This window comes from Sander lucioperca, chromosome 4 (genome assembly GCF_008315115.2).
Source record: "Sander lucioperca isolate FBNREF2018 chromosome 4, SLUC_FBN_1.2, whole genome shotgun sequence".
Lineage (NCBI taxonomy): Eukaryota > Metazoa > Chordata > Actinopteri > Perciformes > Percidae > Sander > Sander lucioperca.
In genome coordinates, this window is record NC_050176.1 from 6527155 (window position 1) to 6550372 (window position 23218).

Genomic DNA, 23218 nt, shown 5'->3' on the forward strand with positions numbered 1-23218 from the left:
GAGTAGCCTTTTAATCATGATATTTTGGTGTTTGTGTTGTTCCCCTTCTTCATTGTTATTGTCATCCGACCATTTTTGGCAGCTATTTTGAATTTAGGACAGGGTCTATGCCATCCTAACTTAGAATTCCTAACTTGGGAAAGACTGTAATAGCTAAATTCCTATCCTAAGATAAGATAGATGTTTTTTCCTAAATGCAGTTAGAAAACAGGGTTTTGTAATACCAGAAATCCTAATTGTCATCCTAAGCTAAATTCCTATCCTAAGATAAGATAGATGTTTTTTCCTAAATGCGGTTAGAAAACAGGGTTTTGTAATACCAGAAATCCTAATTGTCATCCTAAACTGAGATAAGATTACTGATCCTAATCAAATCCAGACTTGTGCATGTTGGTGCTGGTGCTAAAAAGCTGATAATGATATGGTGAAATATTTTCCTTACATTTGCATCAGAGGATGCAAAACCCTACAATGTAAAATGTAGGGGGATTTGATTGTGAAAAGCAAACATCTGCTATTTACACACTAAGTTAATGTTTAAAGCTGGGTCAGTTTAGCTCCGTTGCACAATGACTTTCTACCGCGCCGAGCTTCTGACAATTTCTCCCTCTCAGCCTGTGAATTTGAGTCTCCTTCAGCAGACATTTCTACAGCAAGTGATGGTATTTGAAGTCTGCTCGGCATGATATAAACTGTACATCATCTGTGTGTGGGAAACCGGCTAAAATGACTCAAACATGAAATACTGAAGTGTGAAAACACACTCATACATAGTCTAACACTCCCCAGCTTTCATCCTCCTTACCCCATCCCTGCCTCTCCCTGTGCTGCTGACCTACATACTGCAGCATCGCAGTTACATAACCAGCCAGGGCTGTTGATCGCCGCAGGCAGCCCTGGGCCAACTCCCCCTTCTCTCTTACACACATACACACACACACACACACACACACACACACACACACATACACACACACACACACACACACACACACATACACATACACTCACTCCTCGCTATGACTTACCAGCTTTCATTGACTTCCTCGAACCGTAGGGAGTTAAAAACCCAGGGTCATACACCTAAGAGACAGGTGGATTTAAATGTGTGTGTTTGACCTAATCCAAATTAGGTCAAACTTAAATGTCCATTGTTTTGTATCTAAAGGTTTCAGCTGGTTACGGCGTGAGTCACTGTTTGCCGTGTGAGTGACATCTATCAAAGTGGATATTTACCATTTTCCTCAAAACTACACTTTTCCCCACCGAACATTTCAGTAGATTCATAAACTAAAGTCATAAGAATAAGTTTCAGTCTTTCATAAGAGGTCACTAGAACCCATGATGACGTCATGGAGTTTTCCAAAAGATAATCCTATCATCTCTGAGGCATTAATCAGTGTGTCATTTTTTTTTATAAATGTCAGCTTGATGCAAACTGATACATCGGTGATACAAGTGTGTGTGTGCGTGCGTGTGTGCGTGCGCTTGTGTGTGTGTGTGTGTGTGTGTGTGTGTGTGTGTGTGCGTGCGTGCTACTGAACTGCTCCCTCAGGCAGCAACAAGACATAGCTTCTTTTTGAGTAGTTTGTTAAAGTTTACACGGTACAGGGCACGTGACGTAACCCTCCCTCCCTCCTGAATAACCTCTCTCTCTCTGTCTCTCCTCACCCTCTCCCTCTCCTCCATCCTGTCCTGTCCCTCCTCACTGACCTACTTTTACTCTCCTGGCCCGTTTTCACAAGCCTCCGCACAATACAAAGCAGCTTTTACAGCTCAAAGATGGGTTGGAGAAAAAGGGGATGAGTGAGAGAGAACAAGAGACACTGAGAGGAGGGACGAGGGAGGAAAGGAAGGGGGAGAAAAAGGTGTGGGAGAGAGAATGAGGAAAGTAGAGTGCCCTACAAAGCACTGCGGTTTTCTTAGGAATGTCACCATGTTATAGCTGGCTGGTGGGTGGCATGGAGGCAGAAGTGGTTCAAATTTCAGACAAAAGCATCAGAGGGCCATCTGTGGTCAGCTGCTACCACACATGTATCTCCTTCTTCTACCTATCTATGTGAAACTGAGATGCAGCAACAAGCTACTGTTACTGTACACGAGAAGTGCTGTGGATGCATTTAATTTGCTTCACAAAATGTCAAAATGTGAAGCAATCCGGTAATAAACTGAAAATTATGATTTTTTTTCTTTGGCCCTCCTGTCTTTGTTGATTTTCAGACCAGAGCTGCTGTCTCAAGGTTCTCAAGAAATGTGGGTGTTTCCTTGAAATTGCACCACCTCTGTATCTGATATCTGAGGCTCTCACTCCTGTAATGGCTCTTATGTAATCGTAGTCAGCGGCATGCTCTGCCCATGCCAACTTGTTGTTCCCATCAGCTATTGCTCCATTAACCGCAGGGTCAGATGGAGGATGTGTTCACAGTCTGACGCAGGTTTCTCCCAAGACTGTTATATAACTTGTTTATGCTTGTTGCACTCTGATTCATTCTGTGATTCTTCTCTCTTCTTTTGTCCAACTAAAGCACATCTGTTAGCATTGGCTCATTTTATGGACTACATCAGACACTTTGCTTATTTGGAAGTACTACATGATGCACTGTAATACTGCTTAGTATGTGGTTTGAAAGGCAGGAGATTTTCTCTCAGTAACTCACAGTAAAAGGAGCCTGTTTGCTCTGGCTTTCATTTGACACTGGTTTAGTCAGCTTCCTAATGATCTTAAATACAGCCCAAATTAAAAGCTCTCCTGTTATCTTGTCTTTTATTAATTAAAGCAATATTATTTGTTTTGCGTATTTTATGGCTTGTTATTTTTGCTTTGGCCACCACAGGGCTGCAAAACAAGCTGTAAATGCAACATTGACGGGGAGCCCTGGTAGCTCACCTGGTAGAGCATACCAAGGCTCTTCAACGCAGCGGCCCAGAGTTTAATTCCGACCTGTGGCCCTTTGCTGTATGCCTTACCCTTCTCTCTCTCTCCCCCCTTTCCTGTCTACAACTGTCCTATCAACTAAAGGCCAAATTGCCCAAAATGTAATCTTATAAAGGTGTTGCTTATTTACACATTCAGCAATTATGTAGTAATCAATTCAGGTTTTCTGACTATTGGACAAATTAAAACCAAAAAATCAATCATCTCCATTTAGCTCTGTCTCAAGATTCAATATTTTATTACCATTTCAACATAGCTGAAAGGAATATTGTTTGGTGAGCTCACACAAAATGAAAACAAAAACCCCACCTCACATACAGTGGCCACCTTAAGGCATAAAAGTAAATAAAGTGACTATATGTAACTTTTACACATTTCTGAAACTGTGTAATGTTCCATCTGATGATCATAAATGACCTGTAACAGCAAATGAGACTAACAGTGAAAAGAACTAGTTAGCTATTTTTATATCGTTTTTATTAAGGCCTCTGCCCGGGTCAGATTTTTCGCGCAAAGTCACAAAATGATTTACGGCAGGTAGACGGCGCTACAGTAACTACAGATTTTAGCTCTTAGTGAGTATCCAGCCAGGTAAAAGGTAGCAGTAAATGTCTTTATGTAGGCCTAATTGTATTTTAATTTTATTTTAGAAGTTATCTGCTGTAATTATGGCTGATACTGGGGCAGACCCATCACAGAAAAGAAGGAAATTAAACGAAGAACAACTAAAAGCTAAAAGGGAAAGTGACAGACAACGGGCAAAACCGAAACAATCTGGGTCGGGCTTTCAACAGATGGAGACAATTATGGGATTGTAAATTATTCAAAAACGTCCCTGAATTGGCCCTCAGGTATGTAATATGTAAATAGGTATATAATATATAAATTAACTTTACAATGTGCGATGTGGTTGGAAGTCAGTAGCCTACATTAAATTACGCCCCCCCCTTCCATTTAACGCAGACATTTTATTCCTTTTAGTCCATGTTTGTGTTGGCCTACTATTTTCTTTTCCCTTGTCCCCCTGTACTTGTGTAAAGCGTCCGTTGGTTTCATGAAATACGTTATATAAGTTATTACTACGTTGGTTGCTACAACAAACTCTTAATGCTTTGGCTCGTGACACAGTGACAGTGATACCCAGTCTATCTCACGAGACATCCAAAGTACGCTTAGTTACCGTATGCAACACTTGAAATGCAACTATGCATCTGAAACATATTCTCTTATTGTAAATGAATGATTTTCTGTCTGAGCAAAATATTCATCGCGACTATATGACCTCCTGGGAACGCTAACTTAGTAATCTACAGTGGGTAATAAAGCACCATAAAGAAAAGACCTTTACGACAGCAGGTGTGGTAAAAACACTACCGCTCTTGTCCAAAGCGGCCGCTAGAATCAACACAAACTGAAAGTTACATATAGCCACTTTAAGTTTTAAGTAATAATAATTCATAATTTTGGTTTTTACCAACTCCTGAGGGAAACATTTGGTTGAAGCTGGCAAGCTTGTGCTGGGCAGGTAGTGTACAGTGGGTTTATCAGTTCTTTTTGCCAGAAACGAGGTTGATGAGAGCCGTGAGAGTGAACCAAAACAGAGTATCCGCTATAAAACCAAAACAACAAGCTGAAAAATGCTAAAAATGCTTGGAAGAGCTGATGGGAATTGCATATGGGAGTCGGTGATAACTCTGTGGATTCATCTAGCAGAGTCCTTTCACATTACATATCATAGTAATCCATTGTTAGTATTAAAATATTGTAAAGTGCAGCTTTAATTTTTCTCTATACCACTACTATAACATGTATAATTATGGGAAGTTTATTTCTGCACTTTAACTATAAATGTTCTTGTTATGCATTTCTTTACCTTGTTTAAAGCTCTTGCCCTACTCACACGCAATTTTGGACTATTGATGTCATATTTTATTCATTCAGTCTCTATTTTATTTAAGCTTAATGCTCGACATCGAGAGTTTTCATGAAATGTCTTTAATATGTCATCCACTGAATATACCCTTGTGGGCAGACAGCCTGTTTGTAAAATATGATATATTACAGTTTTGCTAACAGGTTCCCCCCTGCACTGCTTGTACTGTCAGAGTGTTGTTCTGATTTGTTTCATTTCAGGGAATCTATGCTAGTAGGCAGCATTAAGAGATGACGCGGTAAACCAGTGAAGTTGTTCTGTGTCGGCTCACACTGAGCTGTACTGGCAGACTGGGATGCTGCTGTCTGTGAGCTGTGAATCAGCTAGTTGGTCTTCTGCTAGAAAAAGTCTGGGTTTGTGTGTGTGTGTGTGTGTGTGTGTTTGTGTGTGTGTGTTTGTGTGTGTGTGTGCCCTGCACGAGACACACACACACACACACACACACACACACACACACACACACACACACATACACACACTTTTCCTGTCCTCAAATTATCCCTGCCTCATTAACCTTAAACAACGTTGACCTAAAACCATCACCACTTTGACACATATACAGGCCAGGCCTGTTTATTTGTATAGCACCCTTAAACAACAAAGCAGTTAAAAGTTATTTAAGACATATAAATGGTAGGATAATTAAGAAAAGATATGACAGTAATATAAATATAGCCTATACAGTATATATATATATATATATATATATATATATATATATATATATATATATATAAACTACCGGTCAAAAGTTTGGGGTCACTTAGAAATTTCCATTCCACTCCATTACAGACAGAATACCAGCTGAGATCAGTTGCATTGTTTTTTAATCAGGGAAGCAGTTTTCAGGTTACATTATGTGCTTACATAATTACAAAAGGGTTCTCGACTGTTGTAGAAAGAAGTGGCTGCTCTTTAATGCAATATCTACATTGCCCATTATCAGCAACCATTCATACAATGTTCCAAAGGCACATTCTGTTTACTAATCTGATATCATTTTAAAAGGCTAACTGAGAAAACATTGGAGAACCCTTTTGCAATTATGTAAGCACATAATGTAATTGAAAACTGCTGTCCTGGTTAAAAAAATAATGCAACTGATCTCAGCTGGTATTCAGTCTATAATGGAGTGGAATGGAAATTTCTAAGTGACCCCAAACTTTTGACCGGTAGTGTATGCTCGTGTATAAAAAGGGCTGGGTACCGAATTCAATACTTTTTAGGCACCCACCGAATTGCCTCTATAGTATTGAGTATAAAAAAATGCCTCATCATTCAATACCAATAGAAGTAAATCTCATCAGCAACAGTGAGCCAATAAGCATGCAGCATGTTTACCCAGATCTAATAATGCTGGTGATTGGCTGTCTAACGTTACATGTCATAGAGGCACGCAGGAAAAACTCTATGTTATGCACAAAGACAGGGCTCACATAGTAGGAGCTGAAAAATAAATGAAAAGATTTGTGCCGTAATGTGTAATGTTGTAATTTATTTTTGTTAAAATGGATTTTATAAAATTGGTATCGGAAAAAAGTATCGTTCAGAAACCGGTATCAAAGTCATCGTGTTGGTATTTGAAATGTTTGAACGATACAGCCATAAGTATGAATGAATTACAAGATATGAATGAATAATACCAGATTTAGTTAATAAAAGGCAGTTTTTTAATGTAATGCATATGTGACTGTGTGTGCGTGCGTGCATGCGTGGTGTGAGTGCTTGTGTCACCATCACCATGCATTTCATTAGAGCGACTCAAAAAGTTCAATAGAGACATATAAATGTAACAACCTTTAATTGTTTTCTCCATTTTCATTCTTTCACAATAAAAAAAGAGTGTTTTTGTAACCATTTTGCATACCCACATGAAGTATGGTAATACATAACCACTTCTAAACAAGCCTTATTCAATTTTTTTTCTTTCATTTTCATAAAAGCCTTTCGGCAAACAACAAGGTTATACGGTAAGACAGAGTACAAATGGTAACTGGGGCAAAGGGCAGCATGGGTAAATACACAGCACAACCAGGAAGAGCATAGAGCAAAATGACACAAGATGACAGAAATATGCACATAATAATAGCCAAAATAATAACCAAATATAATAGAAAATAACAATATTAATACAATAATAATAAAACAATGACAGCAGTATACAAGAGATAGAGAGACAACTTTACATTTATACATAGTGGCCAGAGGCAGGCACCAGGGAGTGAAACAGTTAAACTTGTACAGACTGTATGATCTACTGCAGCTAAAACAACTCAGTGCGGAGGTGAGTGTGATTGTTAAGACATTGGCCAAAGTGGGGACGAGGGACAACACAATAAAGAGGCACCTTATGAAGAGAGAGCAGCTTTGCTTGTTTGCGACTGGAGAGCCATTTCATTTATTAGACAAGCAATATTTGTCTGAAAATGTAGATGGATTGGTTTTCGTTGAAAGGCTGGCAGGTGAGGCTTGCCTTGTGCTTGTCAGGTTTTGCAAACAGCAATGTGTGACTGCATAGCCTTGACTGATATGCGGACAACTGGCCTTGACAGCTTTGAGTGTCAAAGAGCTCAGATTCACCTGAATGAGACCCCCGATCTGATCCATAAATCTGGAAAAAGTGTACCATTCTTTTTTTTTTTCAACTAAGTTGTGGCCCGTTCTTTTAGTTCAAAGAAAATCTTTGAGGCATTTTCTAGACAAAGAGCGACTGTACAAAGTATAACGAGAGAAAAACGATCACTTTTAAGTCTATGACTTCCGCAACCCACTGCTTTAATTTTTTTGTTTTCACCACATTTTTCTTCTTAAAATATATATTCCATATATGCAAATTTATATGTCACAGTAATATACAATCTAAGTGCTTCAGAAGTGAAGGGGACTTGTGTGTACAGATGGTAGGAGAGTGGATAATCAAATGGTACATGTGTGTTCAGAGGGAGGAAGAATGTAACTCTTGATGCCAAAAAGGGAGACACTAAAGGAAGGATGTGTATTCTTTGGTCAAAGGAATGTTACCATAATGCCACAATAAAAATGCTGGCCAGCCACCAAGGCAGTTTACAATAATGAATAATTGAATAATGTTTCAGCTCTGGAGAGTTTCATTCTGTCCTCTTCCTCATTAAGTGATCTATCATTTTAACTGGAGGGATAGATGGGAGGTAGGAGAGAGCAAAGGAAAGAGGATCAGGTGACACAGTGAAACTTGGTGAAATCACATGCTAACTGCACCTCACACAGATCACCGGCTTCTTCTCTGTCTTGTAAGGTGGCGATGTGAGTCATAGTTGTGTTGTCTGTAAATGTCTGTCTGCTGAAGACGACAGAGAGGTGACAGGAAAGTTTGTCCTTAATCTCGCCTCTTATTGTGCCCTCTCCAGCTGCTGCTGGATCCCTTTTTCCCTACCTCCTCTTTAGCGTCCGCACTCTCATTCAAAGGATTGACCTCTTGTGCATACTCAGTCTCATTGTCCGCCTCTTTGCTCTCCCTGTTGGCCTGGGTGATGTTAGGGTTGCTGGGTAGAGCTAAGTAAGGGTGCTGAGGCAGAGTGGGAGAGGGGGACATGGAGGTGTTGACTGTTCCCTCCATCTGCCCTCCTGCTGCCCCACTGGACAGAGCTCTGTACTTGAGGCGGAGCTTGTGGGGCAGGGCAGTGGCTTTGACCTCGGCTTGGAACTCGCCATTCGAGCCGGCAGCTTCCACCGCCTTCTGGTGGTAGCTGCTAATGTCTGAGGAGGACGAGGAGGGGGACTCGTCGTCTGTGGAGCCCTCCTTGTCCGAGCTACGGGGCTCCCCATCACTGGATGAGGTGTCTTTAGCAGAGGAGTTCTCCTGGTACAAACCGCCAGCTCCGGGGCCTCCCTCGTAGGTGAGCACCGGGGGCTCTTCGTCCAGTGTGTTGAGGTAGCCGTTGTGCTGTGGGAAGGAGGACTTGCCCTCCTCAGTGTTGTGGATCAGATTAGGGGCAAAGGGGTTTTGGGGACTGCTCTCCTGACCCTGGTAGCTGCAGTGTCCACGATGGCTCTCACGCTGTTGTTGGGCATTGGGATTGTACCTTTGCTGCAGCTCCTCTGTCGACTCAGCATAACCATTACTGTATTCATACTGAGGCGAGTCCATTGTCTTTGTCCTCTCTAGTTTCTCAGAAACCTCTGTGATGGTCACTGAGCCGTCAGAGAACTTGGAGGTTAAGGAGTGCTGGCCATGCTGTAGTGGTCTGTTCTGCTGGGACTGCTGGTCCTCCGGCCTCTGGGTCTCCATGGGGTAACAGCCGCTGCTGGAGCGGTACAAGATGACGCTCCTCTGTGCAGATGTGGCCTGAGGAGCGGGACTGGAGGTCTCCATGTGGCACTGCGGCGGCTGCTGCTGCTGTTGGTGGTGCTGGTAGTCCATGGTACTTTCAGCCAATGGGGTGTTCTGCTGGTGAGGAGAAACCAGCGCAGTGTGGTTGCCATGGTAAGCCCCACTTGGCATGCCATTGGGCATCCTGTTGCTTTCCAGTCCGGCCATCTCCATACTTGAGGGCTCTGTCTTTATTTTGTAGCCCATGGGTTCTGGGCTGTCTCTGGAGGAGCCATCAGACATGTCAGAGAAGGAGCCCCGGGGAGAGTACTGGTGGAGCAGGTTGTGGCGCTCGCCACGGCTCGACTGTTCAGTTTCAGATGAGTCAGAATTCAGCATCACCTGGGATGCACTGGAGTAGCCGCTGCTTGAGAGGTAGGCGTTACCATTTGAGGTGCCATTGCTGCTCCCACTACTACTGTTGCCACCAGCAGCGCTGTTGGAGATCTGCTGACTTTTCTCCATGTAGGAGGCTGTGCTGATGAGGCCAAAGCGCAACTTGAGCTGAAGAAGCTCCGTTTTTACACGAACGTTCTCCTCATTCAGTGCCATGACCCGGTTCTCTAGCACCATGTCATTGAGGCGACGCTTTTCCCTTGAGCGCTTGGCTGCTTCATTGTTCTTCCTCCGTTTTTCCCAATAGGAAGCATCTTTCTTCTCATCAGAAATAAACTCTCGCTTGCGACGGCAGCTCGCACTAGCCTTGGAACCTTTAGACTGGCGGCTGATTCGTTCTCCACTTCCAGGAGTAGGGGATGGGATGCTGCCACTGTAGGAGGAATACGTGTCGACCTCCATGGCATTTTTGTTGCTGGTGTTCGGGAGGTGTAGACTTAGACTTTCCATTTTGTCCCAGCTGGGGGCCAGAGTGTAACTCTAGCAAAGGGCAAAGGGGAGAAGGGAAAAATGTAAAACTATATGAGCCTTCTGCTTTGTTATTAAGCAGATTCAAAGTCGCAGGATCGGCAAAAACTTCTTGATGAGGTATTTGTGCTCCTTGAAGGGGTAGCCTCATTGATTTCTGTTTCTTATTTTTCACGATCAAAACGTTCAAGTGTCCATATTAGCCAAGAAGATTAGAAAAAGGTGGAACTCCCCAAAAACCTCAGACATTGAACTAGTGTTCTGAACCTAAAAAAAAAGAAACAAATTTGTATTTTTTTCAGCAAAGAGTCCTCTAGCTGTCTTGTTGGAGGTGATTTTGAGTTTATCAGCTTCTTCCCCAATCTTCAGCAGATTTTTGATGGCTGTTAGGCTGCTGCACTGCTTCTTTTAGTGTCTTAGAGAGGGTGTAGGTCAGTCTGTCTACTCTGGGGGCTCCCTGAGGATCCGGCTTCAGTGCTGCTGTTTGCTGACGACTAACTGGGAGAGAGAAAGAGAGGAGGGGGAGAAAGCGAGAGCGTTAGATTAGCTGTAAAACCACTGCAGTTCATTGTAACATATATTTATGTTTCAGACAGTAAATAGTAAAATCAGACTTATCAAAGCTTTAATATGGGTCCCTTGAGTATAACCTCTAAGGTTAAACAGTCATCACATACAACCTGAGCCACAATTCTATGACATAATCCCCAATGTTCTGCAATGTTTGTCTTTTTTGTCTTTGTCTCCTTGTCTTCACAGAGAAAAGAATGGTGGATGCAGAGTCTCAGTAGCAGCACACACATAAGTATTTGGGGCTGTAGCTGGGATTAAACATACTGTATGTGCGGCGGCTGCTGCTACTGCTGAGCTCTTGTGTAAGACAGGGTGCTGTCATAGTCACATAACAGGACTCAGCGAGGCTGACCTGGTGCCAGCTCTGCAGAGACTGACAGATAAAAGGGCTGAGGGAGGCGGGGAATAAGCCAGGATATGATGTATCATCACACTATGATATATTACTGTAATTATAGTATGGCACATGATGAAACAAATTATGTGCAATTATAATTTCTGCTTTTACATTTTATTTTCTAAAATGCCTCATGAGGTACCAGATTTAAAGTACTGCTTTAAACTAATTTCGGAAGCGGCTGAAATGGGGTTTATGGAAGTGGAAAGACATCTGTGTTGGGCTGTATCTGTCTAGGAGATCTCCCTCAATGTCTCAGTTTGACTAGTAGCCGTCACACTGTCTGAAATTACACAACACCACAAGCTGCTGAACATCCTTATGCAGTGTCAACATCGTAGCTCAACAGGAAGCCTTGCCCACTCAACATGCGTTAACAACAATGCTGGATGCAGCGCGGACGGATGTTGACGGCAGTCCAGCGTTACGTAATAACTAGATCTGCACTTGTTTTTCGGCCGGAGTCCTCTGGTTCTCTCACTGCACAGAATTACACAGTTGATGTGCAGTAATTAATAACACGCCGCTACACTAAGCCCCGGAGTCAATTACAAACATGAAAACATCTTCTTATGACACGCACACAGAGGTAACGTAATAATCTAGGTCACTGTGCCTGTGGGTAACAATGACCCCTCTGGTGTTGATTTTCATTTGCAAAACTGGAATTAAACGCAGCATAAATGTGAATATCATCACTTGCACGCATTTATTAACCTAATCTTTCACCTTTCCACTATTTTTTTTCGGAGCACCCAAGTATTGGGAACTGGAGTCAGTGGAGCACAATAAACAGTTTGATGGACAGTTATCTATAGGGATTTACCACAGTTTTACAATTGTCAAGCAACTTTTATGCACACTTTCAAATACTACTAAAATCAAACAAGAAGCACCAGTACTATAATGTATTTGCTTTCTGCTATTAAAGCAGAACATTTGCTGCATCTTTTTCACCCAGTACCTCAAAAACCACTAAGGAAAAAATGTTGGCATTAATGTAATATACATCAGTGTCTTACAACAGATAGTGTTACAGCTGCTATTGTTGTTAAGGAAACAGCAAGCAGCTCCTAATACTTATGTATGCTCTCATATTTATCTGATGCCGTCTCTATCGTGGTGTATGAGACCAGACATGGCGCCAGCAGAGAAAGCAGACCTGAACCAGTCTCCAGACCGGTTACAGCATTTCTCTGCTTCCCCCAGAGTCAATGACCCTGTTACATAATTTCACATTCAAAAAACCCACACTGAGACCTTGAAACAGCTTGACTACTGCTCTAAATAATTAGCCGTATATTTGCCCATGTCAGTTCTGTTGTAACTCAGGGGCTAAGCCTAGATATGCTGCAGGCTATACTTCAAATTGAGTTTTCCCTTCAGTGCCAAAACAAGGATTTTACCGTCTCGTTTGTCTCCTTCTCAAAGAACTGGAGTAAAGCTACAATGACCTGAAAAGGATTTGGACACAACCACCCACAGACGTGGAAAAATGTAGGGTCAGCCCCTCCCTCTCTGCCCAACCCTGGATAATTTTAATAAAGACTAGCAGGGGAGGGGGGCGGGAAACAAAGGCGGGCGGGAAGGAAGCATGCATACTCTCTGCGCTGTCCCACTGACCTAGAAACGACGCTAAGCAGTAAACACTCCTCCTGTCTTTGACGGTGCGCCATAAAATAGGTCAGTATGACTGCAAGGAAGGGAGGCCAGGAGAGGGGAAAAGACTATTAGCATGCACTCTAAAAATAGAGCGACAGAAAGAAGAGAGGCACAGGGGGGAGCAGAAGAGAGATGGGGTGACGGGGGGAGTTCAATTGGTGGAAATGAGAGGAATTTTACACTGAATCTGCAGCAGGACGGATAAAGAGACAAACTTGAATACGTCATCTGCCTAAAAATCTGGTTATCAAAGCCCTGGTGATTTTCATGCAACATTAATTCCGGTTTGCTCTAGAAAACCCTACGACTCTGTATGCAGCACTGAACAATGTGCACCAATAGCAGATGAATAACGATAGTGAGAGATAGAGTGATGGCACTGACGTCAGAGCACACACCCATCTCTGCAGCCAAATTCACATATAACAGGCTCTCTCTCTCTCCCTTAGGACTGCATGGGGAGGGGCTGCTGTTGTTGCTCGTAACGTACGTGCTCTGAATAACTCTTGTTGCGAAGTAAAGCTTGTGTAACACATGCATATTACATCGCAGCAGAAGCTACAGGTTACTGGCTGTGAATGCCCTCTGCAATCTCTCCTTTCACTGTCCTCTGCCCTGTGCATGATCTGATCTCTGAATTAAAAAGCCAAGACTTAAGATAGAAAACAAAGAGATACTGGGCATGGTATGGCTACATTGTGTAATTGGCTCCTTGTGCAGAGGCTAATTTCCCATTGAAAAAAATAATGATTCACTCCAACTACTGTAAGCAGTTTGTTTTCCGTGTTTTTGGCTGTGGAAAACACAGGCCTGAAGTAGTTCCCAGGTACTTTCCGCTCGGGGAGGAATGCTTCACCTCTGACCTCCTCTGAGGCAAGTGTGAGTCAAACGCATGGCATCCTCTTCCCCTCCTCCATCTTTTAAGTGATCCAATACCACACATGTGGAGGGGCCCCAGGTAGGAGCCTCCATTTTGCCACACAGCTTTGTGTCAAGAACCAAAACTAGCAGACAGAAATCCAGACATTCTAGGTTAGTTAGTGAAAGCTATTCCTGAGTGCCATTTAACACGTACTTAACTAAAAACGCTTCAACCTGTATAATGATAAGTAACAGAATACCAGATCTTTCAAATAAATCCTCAGAGAAGGTTCCACATTTCGTTTAGAGTGAATCAAATATGTGTTTCCAAATAAATAAGTATGACCTTATTATGAAATTTCCAAATCTGTATATGCTTACACATTTGCATAATATTCTGCTTAGTGTTTTGAAGCTTATTTGGTCAATTAGTAACTACAGTAACATGTGACCTTTATTTCTTTAAGTTAAATCTTTAAAAACAAAACACTTATTGGTTAATAGACAGTAAAGTAGGAAACTGGGACAAGTAGCTGTAGTCACTATAGTCCGCAGCTTGCCATGTCTCCTCACCCAGATACAGGTCTGACCTATATTCCCAAAGCTGGCTGGGCTGGAGCAATGCAGACAGCTCTGAAACCAGACCAGCTGGCAGCAGGCGCACTAAGAGCTCACCAGAACTCTGGCTTCGCCAGACAGGGGTTTCCATGCATTGCATCACATCCTGGATGTTCACTTCTTACAACAAAGTCATGCAAAGACCTCACCAGGATCTTGGGACGCGAGTTTTGTACCAAACAAAAGAGACTATTATCTGGTTTAACCTTCTGCTTTTTTTTATTATGTCCATGTTTCCTCTGAGAGGAAAAAGACTGAGAAAGTTAAAAACCCATTGAGCAGTGAGTGTTACGTCATTGATGAAACCATTTCTAAAACATCTATCTGCTTTAGAAATAAAGAGTTGGTGTTAATCTGGGTATGAATGATGGGAAGAAAGAGCAGGGTGTGAACGGGAATCAATTACAGGCTTTTCTGTCCCGGGAGAGAGCTGCTGTTTATTGCTTCTCCCTGCTGTGTGCTGGTTATGTCATACCCTCCAACTCCCTCAAAGCAAAGCTCTGTTGCTTTACCTCATGAGCAGAAAAAAAAGTGACTCACTTTGAATGAAAATCAGACATTTTGTTTTCTCCTTTGAACTTGAACATCTATTCATGTGTTAGTAGGCTAATGTAACCTAGAAACAGAAGCAAAGGCCCTGCACATTTGGAGAACAGGAAGTTTTATACAAACATAAGCATGAAAGAAAAAAATGTTCTTTTATTAATAGATTACTGTTGCATAAACGTTTTTTTCTGTAGTATATCTGTAATACTCCCATATTTGTTTTATATAGCCTAATATTAACACAGGCAATCTATTCTAAAAACATTAGACATCTTTTGTGTGTGTTTTTCTTTTTTTTGTTTTTGTTTCAACTACATTCATTAAAATTGTGACATTACCTTACCCTTTATATAAATTATGATCCTAAAGGAAGCCTGTAATCCGGTCTAATGTTTGAATCAGCTGGACAGCCAAAAAGAGAATTAGTATCTAAGTAACTAAAGTGATCTAGTGACCTTTATGAACGACTATAGCCTACAAACAGCAGCATACCACGTGCAGGAGCTAATATAGTACCCTGTGTGTCTGCATTGAGCAGACAACACAGACCGAGCCCAGCAGCTGCCCCCATTCCCTGGAAAACGCCACCATGCGGGGAATAACCTCGTTTTGACATTGAGCGTGTAACGTTGGATAACAACCAACCACGTTTTCCCAGTCCTGTGTGTTTCATGTCAATAACAAAGCGAGGAAAACGCAACAAAACCGAGACAAAACGTAGTATATTAGCCTCGCCAGTGCCGTGTTTAATGTGACAAAAGCAGCAGCTCAAGCGTTTCAAAGTCACGGACGCGCGGCACAGCCGAGAGTCGCCATGTGAACAATAACCGGCCATAAGCATCATGTCCTCATATCAACACACCGCTAGAAAACCTATATGAAAGCACACCGAAAAAGAACAAATAGAGATACAAACAGACAAAGACAAAAGCCGAAAAGCAGCAAGTCATAACATACCTTTTCGTGTCCTGGAGGAGGAAAAAAAGATTCAGGCTTCCCCGACACAAAAGCTGTCTCGCTCCCGTTTCCTCCTTTCCTTGTGCCTTTTAGAAGAAACCTCCCCAACAAAAAACGAAAAGTTTTCTTCTCCTGCTTTCGGTGCTCGGGACAGTTGTGGTTGAGTCAGTGGGTCGGGTGGATGCTGTTTCTCTGTCTCTTGGCTCGGTCTGCCTGTGTGTTGTGTGCTGCCGCACACTTTGCTCCAGTTTCTCTGGCTCCCTTTCTAGAAATATGTGTTAGTAGGTCAGCGGTTGCATAACAGCTCTTCGGCTGCTTCGTCACGTTTTTGTCCTCTCTCTCTCTCTCTCTCTCTCTCTCTCTCTCTCTCTCTCTCTCTCTCTCTCTCTCTGTGTGTGTGTGTGTGTGTGTGTGTGTGTGTGTGCGCTATTAGTCGCTCTATTTTTTCCCCTCTTCTCCACCCCTACATATCTATCTCCATATCTCCTCCACAATGTAACACCATCGAGAGTGGTTAAGTTTGTAACATGGGCATGAATGCGTTTACGCGGACACCCAGAGGTCCAATAATAGCATGTTACAGCATGTCCTTCAACTGTGCAAGTGTACAGTCACTGCTATGCTATCTCTCATTAGACATGATGTGTTCTCCTGATGATACTTTATTACTTTAGTAGCGGAGATAAAATTGTATTCAGAATAATTCTTCCACTACTGTTTGCCAGTACAACTTTTGACTTGAACTCACTGTCAACATGTGAAGGATGTTGAAGGAATTGTTAAAAATACTGTATAAAATATTACTATTACTCTGTAATTTTGTGATGCCTTTGTTTTGATGCTGCCACTCTAGAAAAACTCTGTTAAATTACATCATAATTTAACTTAATGTTTGCAGGTCATTAGCATGGTTTTTGACTTCTGGTTAATTTACACAACAGAAGGACAGGCTGTAGGTCATGGGAAGAGAGACATGCAGATGTGTTAACAGTTATAGTTATAATAAACGTCTGTTTAATACTGTTATATAGATTATAAAGCATTTTGAATATTAGTTGCATACTTAGGAAATCCCTTTGCTTTTGACAGTCACTGTCCTTTTCCTATTTTGTTTATTCTATTTTAGATCTGTCACACGCAAATAGGGGAGAAATGCATCCTGATAGCTTTAGACCACTAGTGTCTATCTGTTTAGATCAGAACATGTTAACAGAGTAGTTTTTGTAGTGGCAAACAGAGTTGAACCCTCTGTTCACACATTAATATCTTTATTGTGGTATTGTTTTTAAAAACATTGGCTGTGATCTGCTATTTTGTGGAATTCATAACATCAATTCCACATTCATCAAGTTTTTCATTTTGCCATGCTCTGTAATAACATTTTAGCATATTTAACAATGTAAATATCTTATAAATACTAATAGTATAACACAGGGAATTGTACCCTCTTTTCTATAATAAAACATGAATCATTATACCATTAATTTTTTTTTTCAGCTTTATCCCTTCCATCTTTTTGTCATGTTGTTTATCTTTACTGGAAATGGACGTGTATTATCTGCTTATGAGCTATTCTATTATCCCATAAAATCCATTGTCCTTATCACTACTATATTTCATGAGCAGTTACGTCAGCCCTGGTTGGTATCAGACACACATCCACTTCCAACCCACTCTCTCACTTACATCCCTTCCCCCTGCTTTGTCTCGAACCACACACATGCACCCATTCACTGCAAACACACACACACACACACACACACACACACACACACACACACACACACACACACACACACACACACACACGCACACAACCACCACCACCATAAGACCATGTTGGTGGAAACGGTGGCCTTGAACTTGTCTAGCTCCTTCCCCCACCAGTCCTCTGTTATAACCACCAACCCCCAACATACTCCACCATCTCTTCAGCTGCCTCTGCATGAAGGCATTCCCTTGGCAACTGTGGTGTGGTGGTGCCTGCCTAGCAACCAGAAGGCTCTCACTCCATGGCTCGTGGCATGGGGGTTTGCAGACTGGGCTGGATGAAGATTGATTGCAGACAAAAGATCTCATTTGTATCTCTTGTTGTTCTTATCGTCCGGGCCAAAGCCTAAAGGAGGTGTCTCTGCAGATGTGTTACCTGTTTAACCTCACATGTCATTACTAAAATGAATGTGTTATGGTCAAGTGTTGTAAATGTCATTTTAAAAGCTTCAGTCTCGATCTTGCATTGTGCTTTTTGAATAAAGATGGGTCATTTGAAGGTGGGAGTGCTGTACTTCCAACACAAAATGACATATTTGCTTATTCTGCATGTGCAGCATGTGGCACTACAGCAAGCACAATGGAGGAGACGACCTGTAGTAACACTGAATGAATGAATGAATGAGAGTCAGTGATCCATGCTGATAAAGACACTTGGCGCCATCTAGTGTTGATAAAAAATGAATGAAACATTTTGATATTCCAAAATGTGTGACTGTAATCAAGAACAATGGCATTCAGTCAAGTTTATCATTTTTTCAGACCAACATTAATAATTCAGTGTATGTATTATGGTTTTCTGGCCCCTAACCAATTTCAGAATGTATTTCACAGCAGCTCTTCTGATGTCTATGTGCAGATTTGTACTCTTTCCAGGTGTTAATGTATTCTGAATCTGTATCCTTCACTCACATATGGACCAATCAGTTTCCACTGCAGCTGCTTCAATGCTAAAAATAGCTTTCATACTGCTGACGTGATAGATGACTCATGCAGAGTCTTACTCCTCTCCCTGCATCCGTACACCACTCCCCTCTCCCTGTCCAACACCCCGCTGCCCTCCCCCCTATTTCAGCAACCTTGGTTGGCAGTGAGGGTGGACTGAAACCACGGTGATTTTTCCAGTCTTAAAGCATTTATTAAAGGAAGTAAAGGCCTTACATTTAAATTGTATCAGTTCAGCTAAAAATGAAATTTGTGACATATTGCACTCTTGCGCAGTGCACCTTTCCACTCCAGTGCCACACCTACCATAGCTCAGTCTGCCTTAGCTGGGTTAGCTTTTTTTTTTTTTTTTTTTACCAGAGCCTCTCCTGACCTGAGTGTAATGCAAAATGCAATCTTAAAAGGCTTAAAACTTACATAATGCATGTTTATGACCATATCTCTTAAAATAGTTTTGGCCTTTAGAACAAATACAAAACAGTAATGTGATTGCATTACTATAACTGTCACACACATTTCATTTGATGAATTTGCATCATTATTACTGTAAATACAGATATATTACAGTCAAAGACAGTGTATGCCTTGCTATTACAGTGAAACTGAATGCAGATGGTTTGTAATGTAAAATAGACTGAAAACATTTGTCATTTATATAAAATACATTTATTTCCAAGTGCAGTTCACTTCATTTATAATCCTGAACAACAATGAAATATGCAGTTGTATGTACCTTGCTGTCATAAGATAAATCAGATACAGTAAACAATATAATGATCACAAAAATAAGTACACTCCCCAAAAGTCCAAAAATTATAACCGTGTGCTTTGTGTTGTATCTAACATGTTTATGTGCAGTGTTTCTGACAGACCTGTTCAGTCAAGTAATCAGAAATGTACAGCGTCCTCCAAATCTCATGAAATCAACAACAGAGTTTTGCCTTCATTAAGCATTATTTTAAAATACGTTAGTGTTTTCTGGAAGTGGTGTGCTGACCATCACAGAACAAACAGGCTCCAAAACTAAGCTTTTCCTGTGAAGCAGGTGTTTGTCACTTCAGAGGTAGCTGTTAACACTGGGGTAATGCTGTTCTGTGGGAAGTCAGCAGTCTGTAAGATCGATGGTTTGTAAAGATGTAGTGTGAAATCTGTCTACTAACTTGAGTCCTTGTGCTCAGGCGTTAAGCGATCTTGGACAGCAGCTGCTGAGAGAAGAGTCTCTTGAGCTGAGCCACTTCCTGAGACAAACAGCTCATCTGAGACCTGAGACTGGCGTCCTCTGTCGAGTACTTGGTGTCCCTGGAGTTCTGCAGGGAGGAGGAATTACAATGTCCAGAGGACAGACCCTGATACTGCGGCCCAAGTCCACCACAGGCCTCCTCCCTGGCCCAAGGAGCCTGACTCTGTGTCCGACTGTCCCATCCCGCCTGCTGGTGGTTCCCCACCTGGATGTTTGGCCACACTGTTGCTACAGGTGGTCCACTGGTTCTGGTATCAGAGGATGGAGACGTCTCCCCTCCATCGCTGCAACCAGCGGGCCCTTTGAAGCGGAGCTTATGCGGGAGGCTCCTCAAACTCTGAGGTGAGTCTAGTCTGTTTACATACTGACTCTCATTGTTCTCCAGGTGACAGATGTGGGAGTCGTAGCCCTGCTGCTCCTCCACCAGCTCTCTCGGAGAAGGCCCACCACGCTCACTCAGTGTGTCATCAAAAAACACAGGGCTGCCCACATCTGAGCTACATGAGGTGGAGACAGCGGACTCCTCGGATACACTATGACTTGACAGAATCCCGGCTCCCCTCGATCCATAGATGGCACCTGGCTGTGGAGGGTGAGGGTGGACGTGGTGGGTGCTGAGCAGTGTGTTGGGGTATGAGGATCCATCAGTATGAGGCTGGTAGAAATGTTTTGTACTGGGCGTTGGGTGAGCACACAGGGGTGCAGACAGCGGCAAGATGGAAACATCAGATGGATCCTTGACCAGGCCGAAGCGAAACTTCAGGGCCAACAGCTCGGCCCTCAGGCGGGCGTTCTCCTCCAGCAGGCCCAGGACTCGTCTCTCCAGCACCATATCATTGGCTCGCCGCTTCTCTCTGGACCGCTTGGCTGCCTCATTGTTTTTTTTCCTCTTGTCCCAATAGCCATCATCTTTCTTCTCAGCAGGGATGAACTCTCGTTTGCGGCGTGCAGCGTTGCTGTTGTCTTCATCGCAGCTGCTACCAGCCTTCACTTCAGCGTTGGCTATGCTCTCTTTGCGTTTGAGGGAAAAGGTGTGACTCAGGAGGGTTTGGGCCAACTGGCTTGTGGAGGTCAGGATGGAAACAGCCTCATCAGTGAAGGACACAGCCCTTCCCAGAGGCCTGGACCCCGGCCCCTCTACAGCCAGCAGTGAGGGCACCGACAGGTCCTGGTTGATGCCTCCCACAGCCTGACCTGTCATCTTCTAACACTGATTTCACACTTGAGGGAGCTGTGAGGTGTGTGAGGAACTGACTGAGGGTTGGTGGTTTGGGGTGAAGTGTGCTGTAATGGCACCAGCTAGTGGTGAAAAAAAAAAACATTTGGTGAGGTGACCATTTGTTTACAAGGTTGCAAATCAGTAAATCAACATTATACTGCTGCTAGTTGAATGTTGTGATGTTTTAAACAGCAGGAAAAGACTTCAGAATAATAGTAAAAAAAAACTTATATCAAATAAAAACTTGCAGGCCAGTGGGATACAACTACATTAATATAGATTCATAAAAATAGTCTTATTTGATATAAAAACTCATTCATTTAGTTATTATCTACATTTCAACAGTGACATTTTAATTATCACATCTTAGCGATCAAATAGCCATAAAAGTTCATCAAGAGAAAAGAGAACAAATGTGAAAGAACCAAAATGTTTGATTGTTCCTTAATTCATACATTTCTTTTTTCTTTTACAGTTTGAGAACTATTAATTGTTATTATGAATGATTTGCTTCCCCTTTGACCATAACCAGGTATTTACAATTAGTGGTTACACTAGTAAAATCATTTCATTGATCCCTAAATCCTAAAAAGATGACTAATGAGCCCTAAACTGTTTATTGTTTACATAAAGTAGTCTACATCCCATATGAAATTCCCATGCTATTTCATCGGATGAGAGGATAAAGGAAAAAGAATGTCACAAACAAAATAATATTCAGAATGCAGAAACTTTCTGTTTAACTACTTCCTAACTAGATAGGCTTCAACACATTAGCTCGCATGAGAAAACAAACAAACAAATAAATTAGTGACAAATCTCGGGAAACATAAAGGAGATCTTACTTACAAATCAAAATCAAACAGCTGCTGAAACCTTTGATGAAAACCTCAGCTTCACATCACGTCTGCATGTTTCTGCTCCTCAAAGGCTCTCTGTCGTTTCCTCCCCCGCTCACTGGTTCAGCTGGGGACGGATCCTCACCCCGGGTGACCGCACCCCCTCCCCCCTTCTCCTCCTCCTCCTCCTCCTCCTCCTCCCTCCCAACGGGAAGCCAGTTGAGTCAAACCAGCGGAGGCACACACGCGCAGAAAAAACGACAATAAAACCGAACAGCAACCACCAGGTTGTTTAAAAAATATTTTATGACTTTAATAGAGGCACGTCATTGACAGTCGAAGGATGCCGAAACGAAAACGAGGAGGTTGAGATAAAAAATGAACAGTTAGCTAGCCAAACTGTAAGCCAAACCAACATGTATTCAAAATTCAACAAGTAAAAGACTGCTGCCACCATGGATGTATGTATTATAAGAACACAGTAGCACTTTTATCTGTCAAAAAAGAACATGTGATGTATCAGCCCTGGAATTTAAACTCTGCCAACCCGTAGGTTTACGCCATTTACAATTTACAGTCACTGGTTACAACACATTTTATGTAGCTAGTCTATGATTACAATCACGGATGTAGCCCTTTAGGTGACACGGATACCCCCCCCCCTGTTAAATCAGTAGTTTCACTGGATAACAATTACTATATGTATTTATTATTATAACAGTGGATAAATGCTAAATATTGAACATATGAAAAAACTACAAAAGTCCCTTTATGGACTACCAGGATCAAATGAATTGATAATTGGTTACAGGTGCATAGCATTGGCGACAGCGACACAGGATATTAAACCTGTTTCTTTGAACCTGTAATTGTTTGTCCTCTGTCACTAACAGACAAGTTTACAGACTCTAACTTGAAGCACTAAAATTGATTTTTATTATTATCATTTTTAGGGGGGCTGAGATGGGCTTGAGCCCACCTAAAAAGGGTCTAAAATTGCCACTGTAGCCTATAACATTAAAAGGAACAGTTACAACACATTTAATTGAAAACGATAAACCATGGATGTATAAAACAAAACAGCGATAAACAGTAAGTCAGTGAATAGTCATATCATATGTGTAAGGCAAAAAAGGCGGACTGAAAATTTGAACAGGAAAAACAGACAACATTAGAGTTTACGATCATGCTAGCAGCTGTGAGGTTCTACTTTAGGCAGAGCGGCTTACCATGAGAGCTGCGGTTTGAGCTAAATGCTAATGTCAGCATGCTAACATCTTTAAAATGGACGATGCACACATGCTGATGTTATCCGGTTATATTATACATCCATGATGTTAGCTAACTAACTAATATTTAGTACCATTTAGTGTGTTAGCATGTCAACATTTGCTAACTAGCATTAAACACAAAGAAGAGCTAGGCAGGTGGAAATGTCATTAGTTTTGCAGGTAACGTTATTTAGTCAAAAACACATTGAAATTTGACCTGATAATGGTACTAGTCTAGGT

At 42.0% G+C, this 23218-nt stretch overlaps 2 protein-coding genes across 4 annotated transcripts; both read right to left on the reverse strand.

Moving 5' to 3' along the window:
• Nucleotides 1-6652: 6652 nt before the first annotated feature.
• nfil3-5 (nuclear factor, interleukin 3 regulated, member 5) lies at nt 6653-16065 on the reverse strand. The gene is made up of 2 exons (XM_031284472.2): nt 15695-16065; nt 6653-10578 (listed from the first exon to the last, which is right to left on the reverse strand). The coding sequence occupies exon 2, from the start codon at nt 10060-10062 to the stop codon at nt 8224-8226; it is 1839 nt and encodes a 612-aa protein (XP_031140332.1). The 5' UTR covers nt 10063-10578; nt 15695-16065; the 3' UTR covers nt 6653-8223.
• A 2512-nt stretch (nt 16066-18577) lies between these two features.
• Nucleotides 18578-22082, reverse strand: LOC116039675 (nuclear factor interleukin-3-regulated protein-like). 3 transcript variants are annotated; one of them, XM_031284626.2, is made up of 3 exons: nt 21718-22082; nt 19542-20948; nt 18578-19402 (listed from the first exon to the last, which is right to left on the reverse strand). In XM_031284626.2, exon 2 carries the CDS (start codon nt 20848-20850, stop codon nt 19591-19593), a length of 1260 nt encoding a protein of 419 aa, XP_031140486.1. In that variant the 5' UTR covers nt 20851-20948; nt 21718-22082; the 3' UTR covers nt 18578-19402; nt 19542-19590. The 3 variants fall into 3 exon arrangements, with proteins under 3 accessions (XP_031140486.1, XP_035856245.1, XP_031140485.1); XM_036000352.1 differs by having other exon boundaries at nt 18578-20948; XM_031284625.2 differs by having other exon boundaries at nt 18578-20948; nt 21714-21867.
• Nucleotides 22083-23218: the final 1136 nt, after the last annotated feature.

What these genes read in the sequence shown, in the direction of transcription:
- LOC116039675 (XM_031284626.2), bottom strand. Translation starts at nt 20,850, where the DNA reads ATGACAGGTCAGGCTGTGGGAGGCATCAACCAGGACCTGTCGGTGCCC.
- nfil3-5 (XM_031284472.2), bottom strand. Translation starts at nt 10,062, where the DNA reads ATGGAAAGTCTAAGTCTACACCTCCCGAACACCAGCAACAAAAATGCC.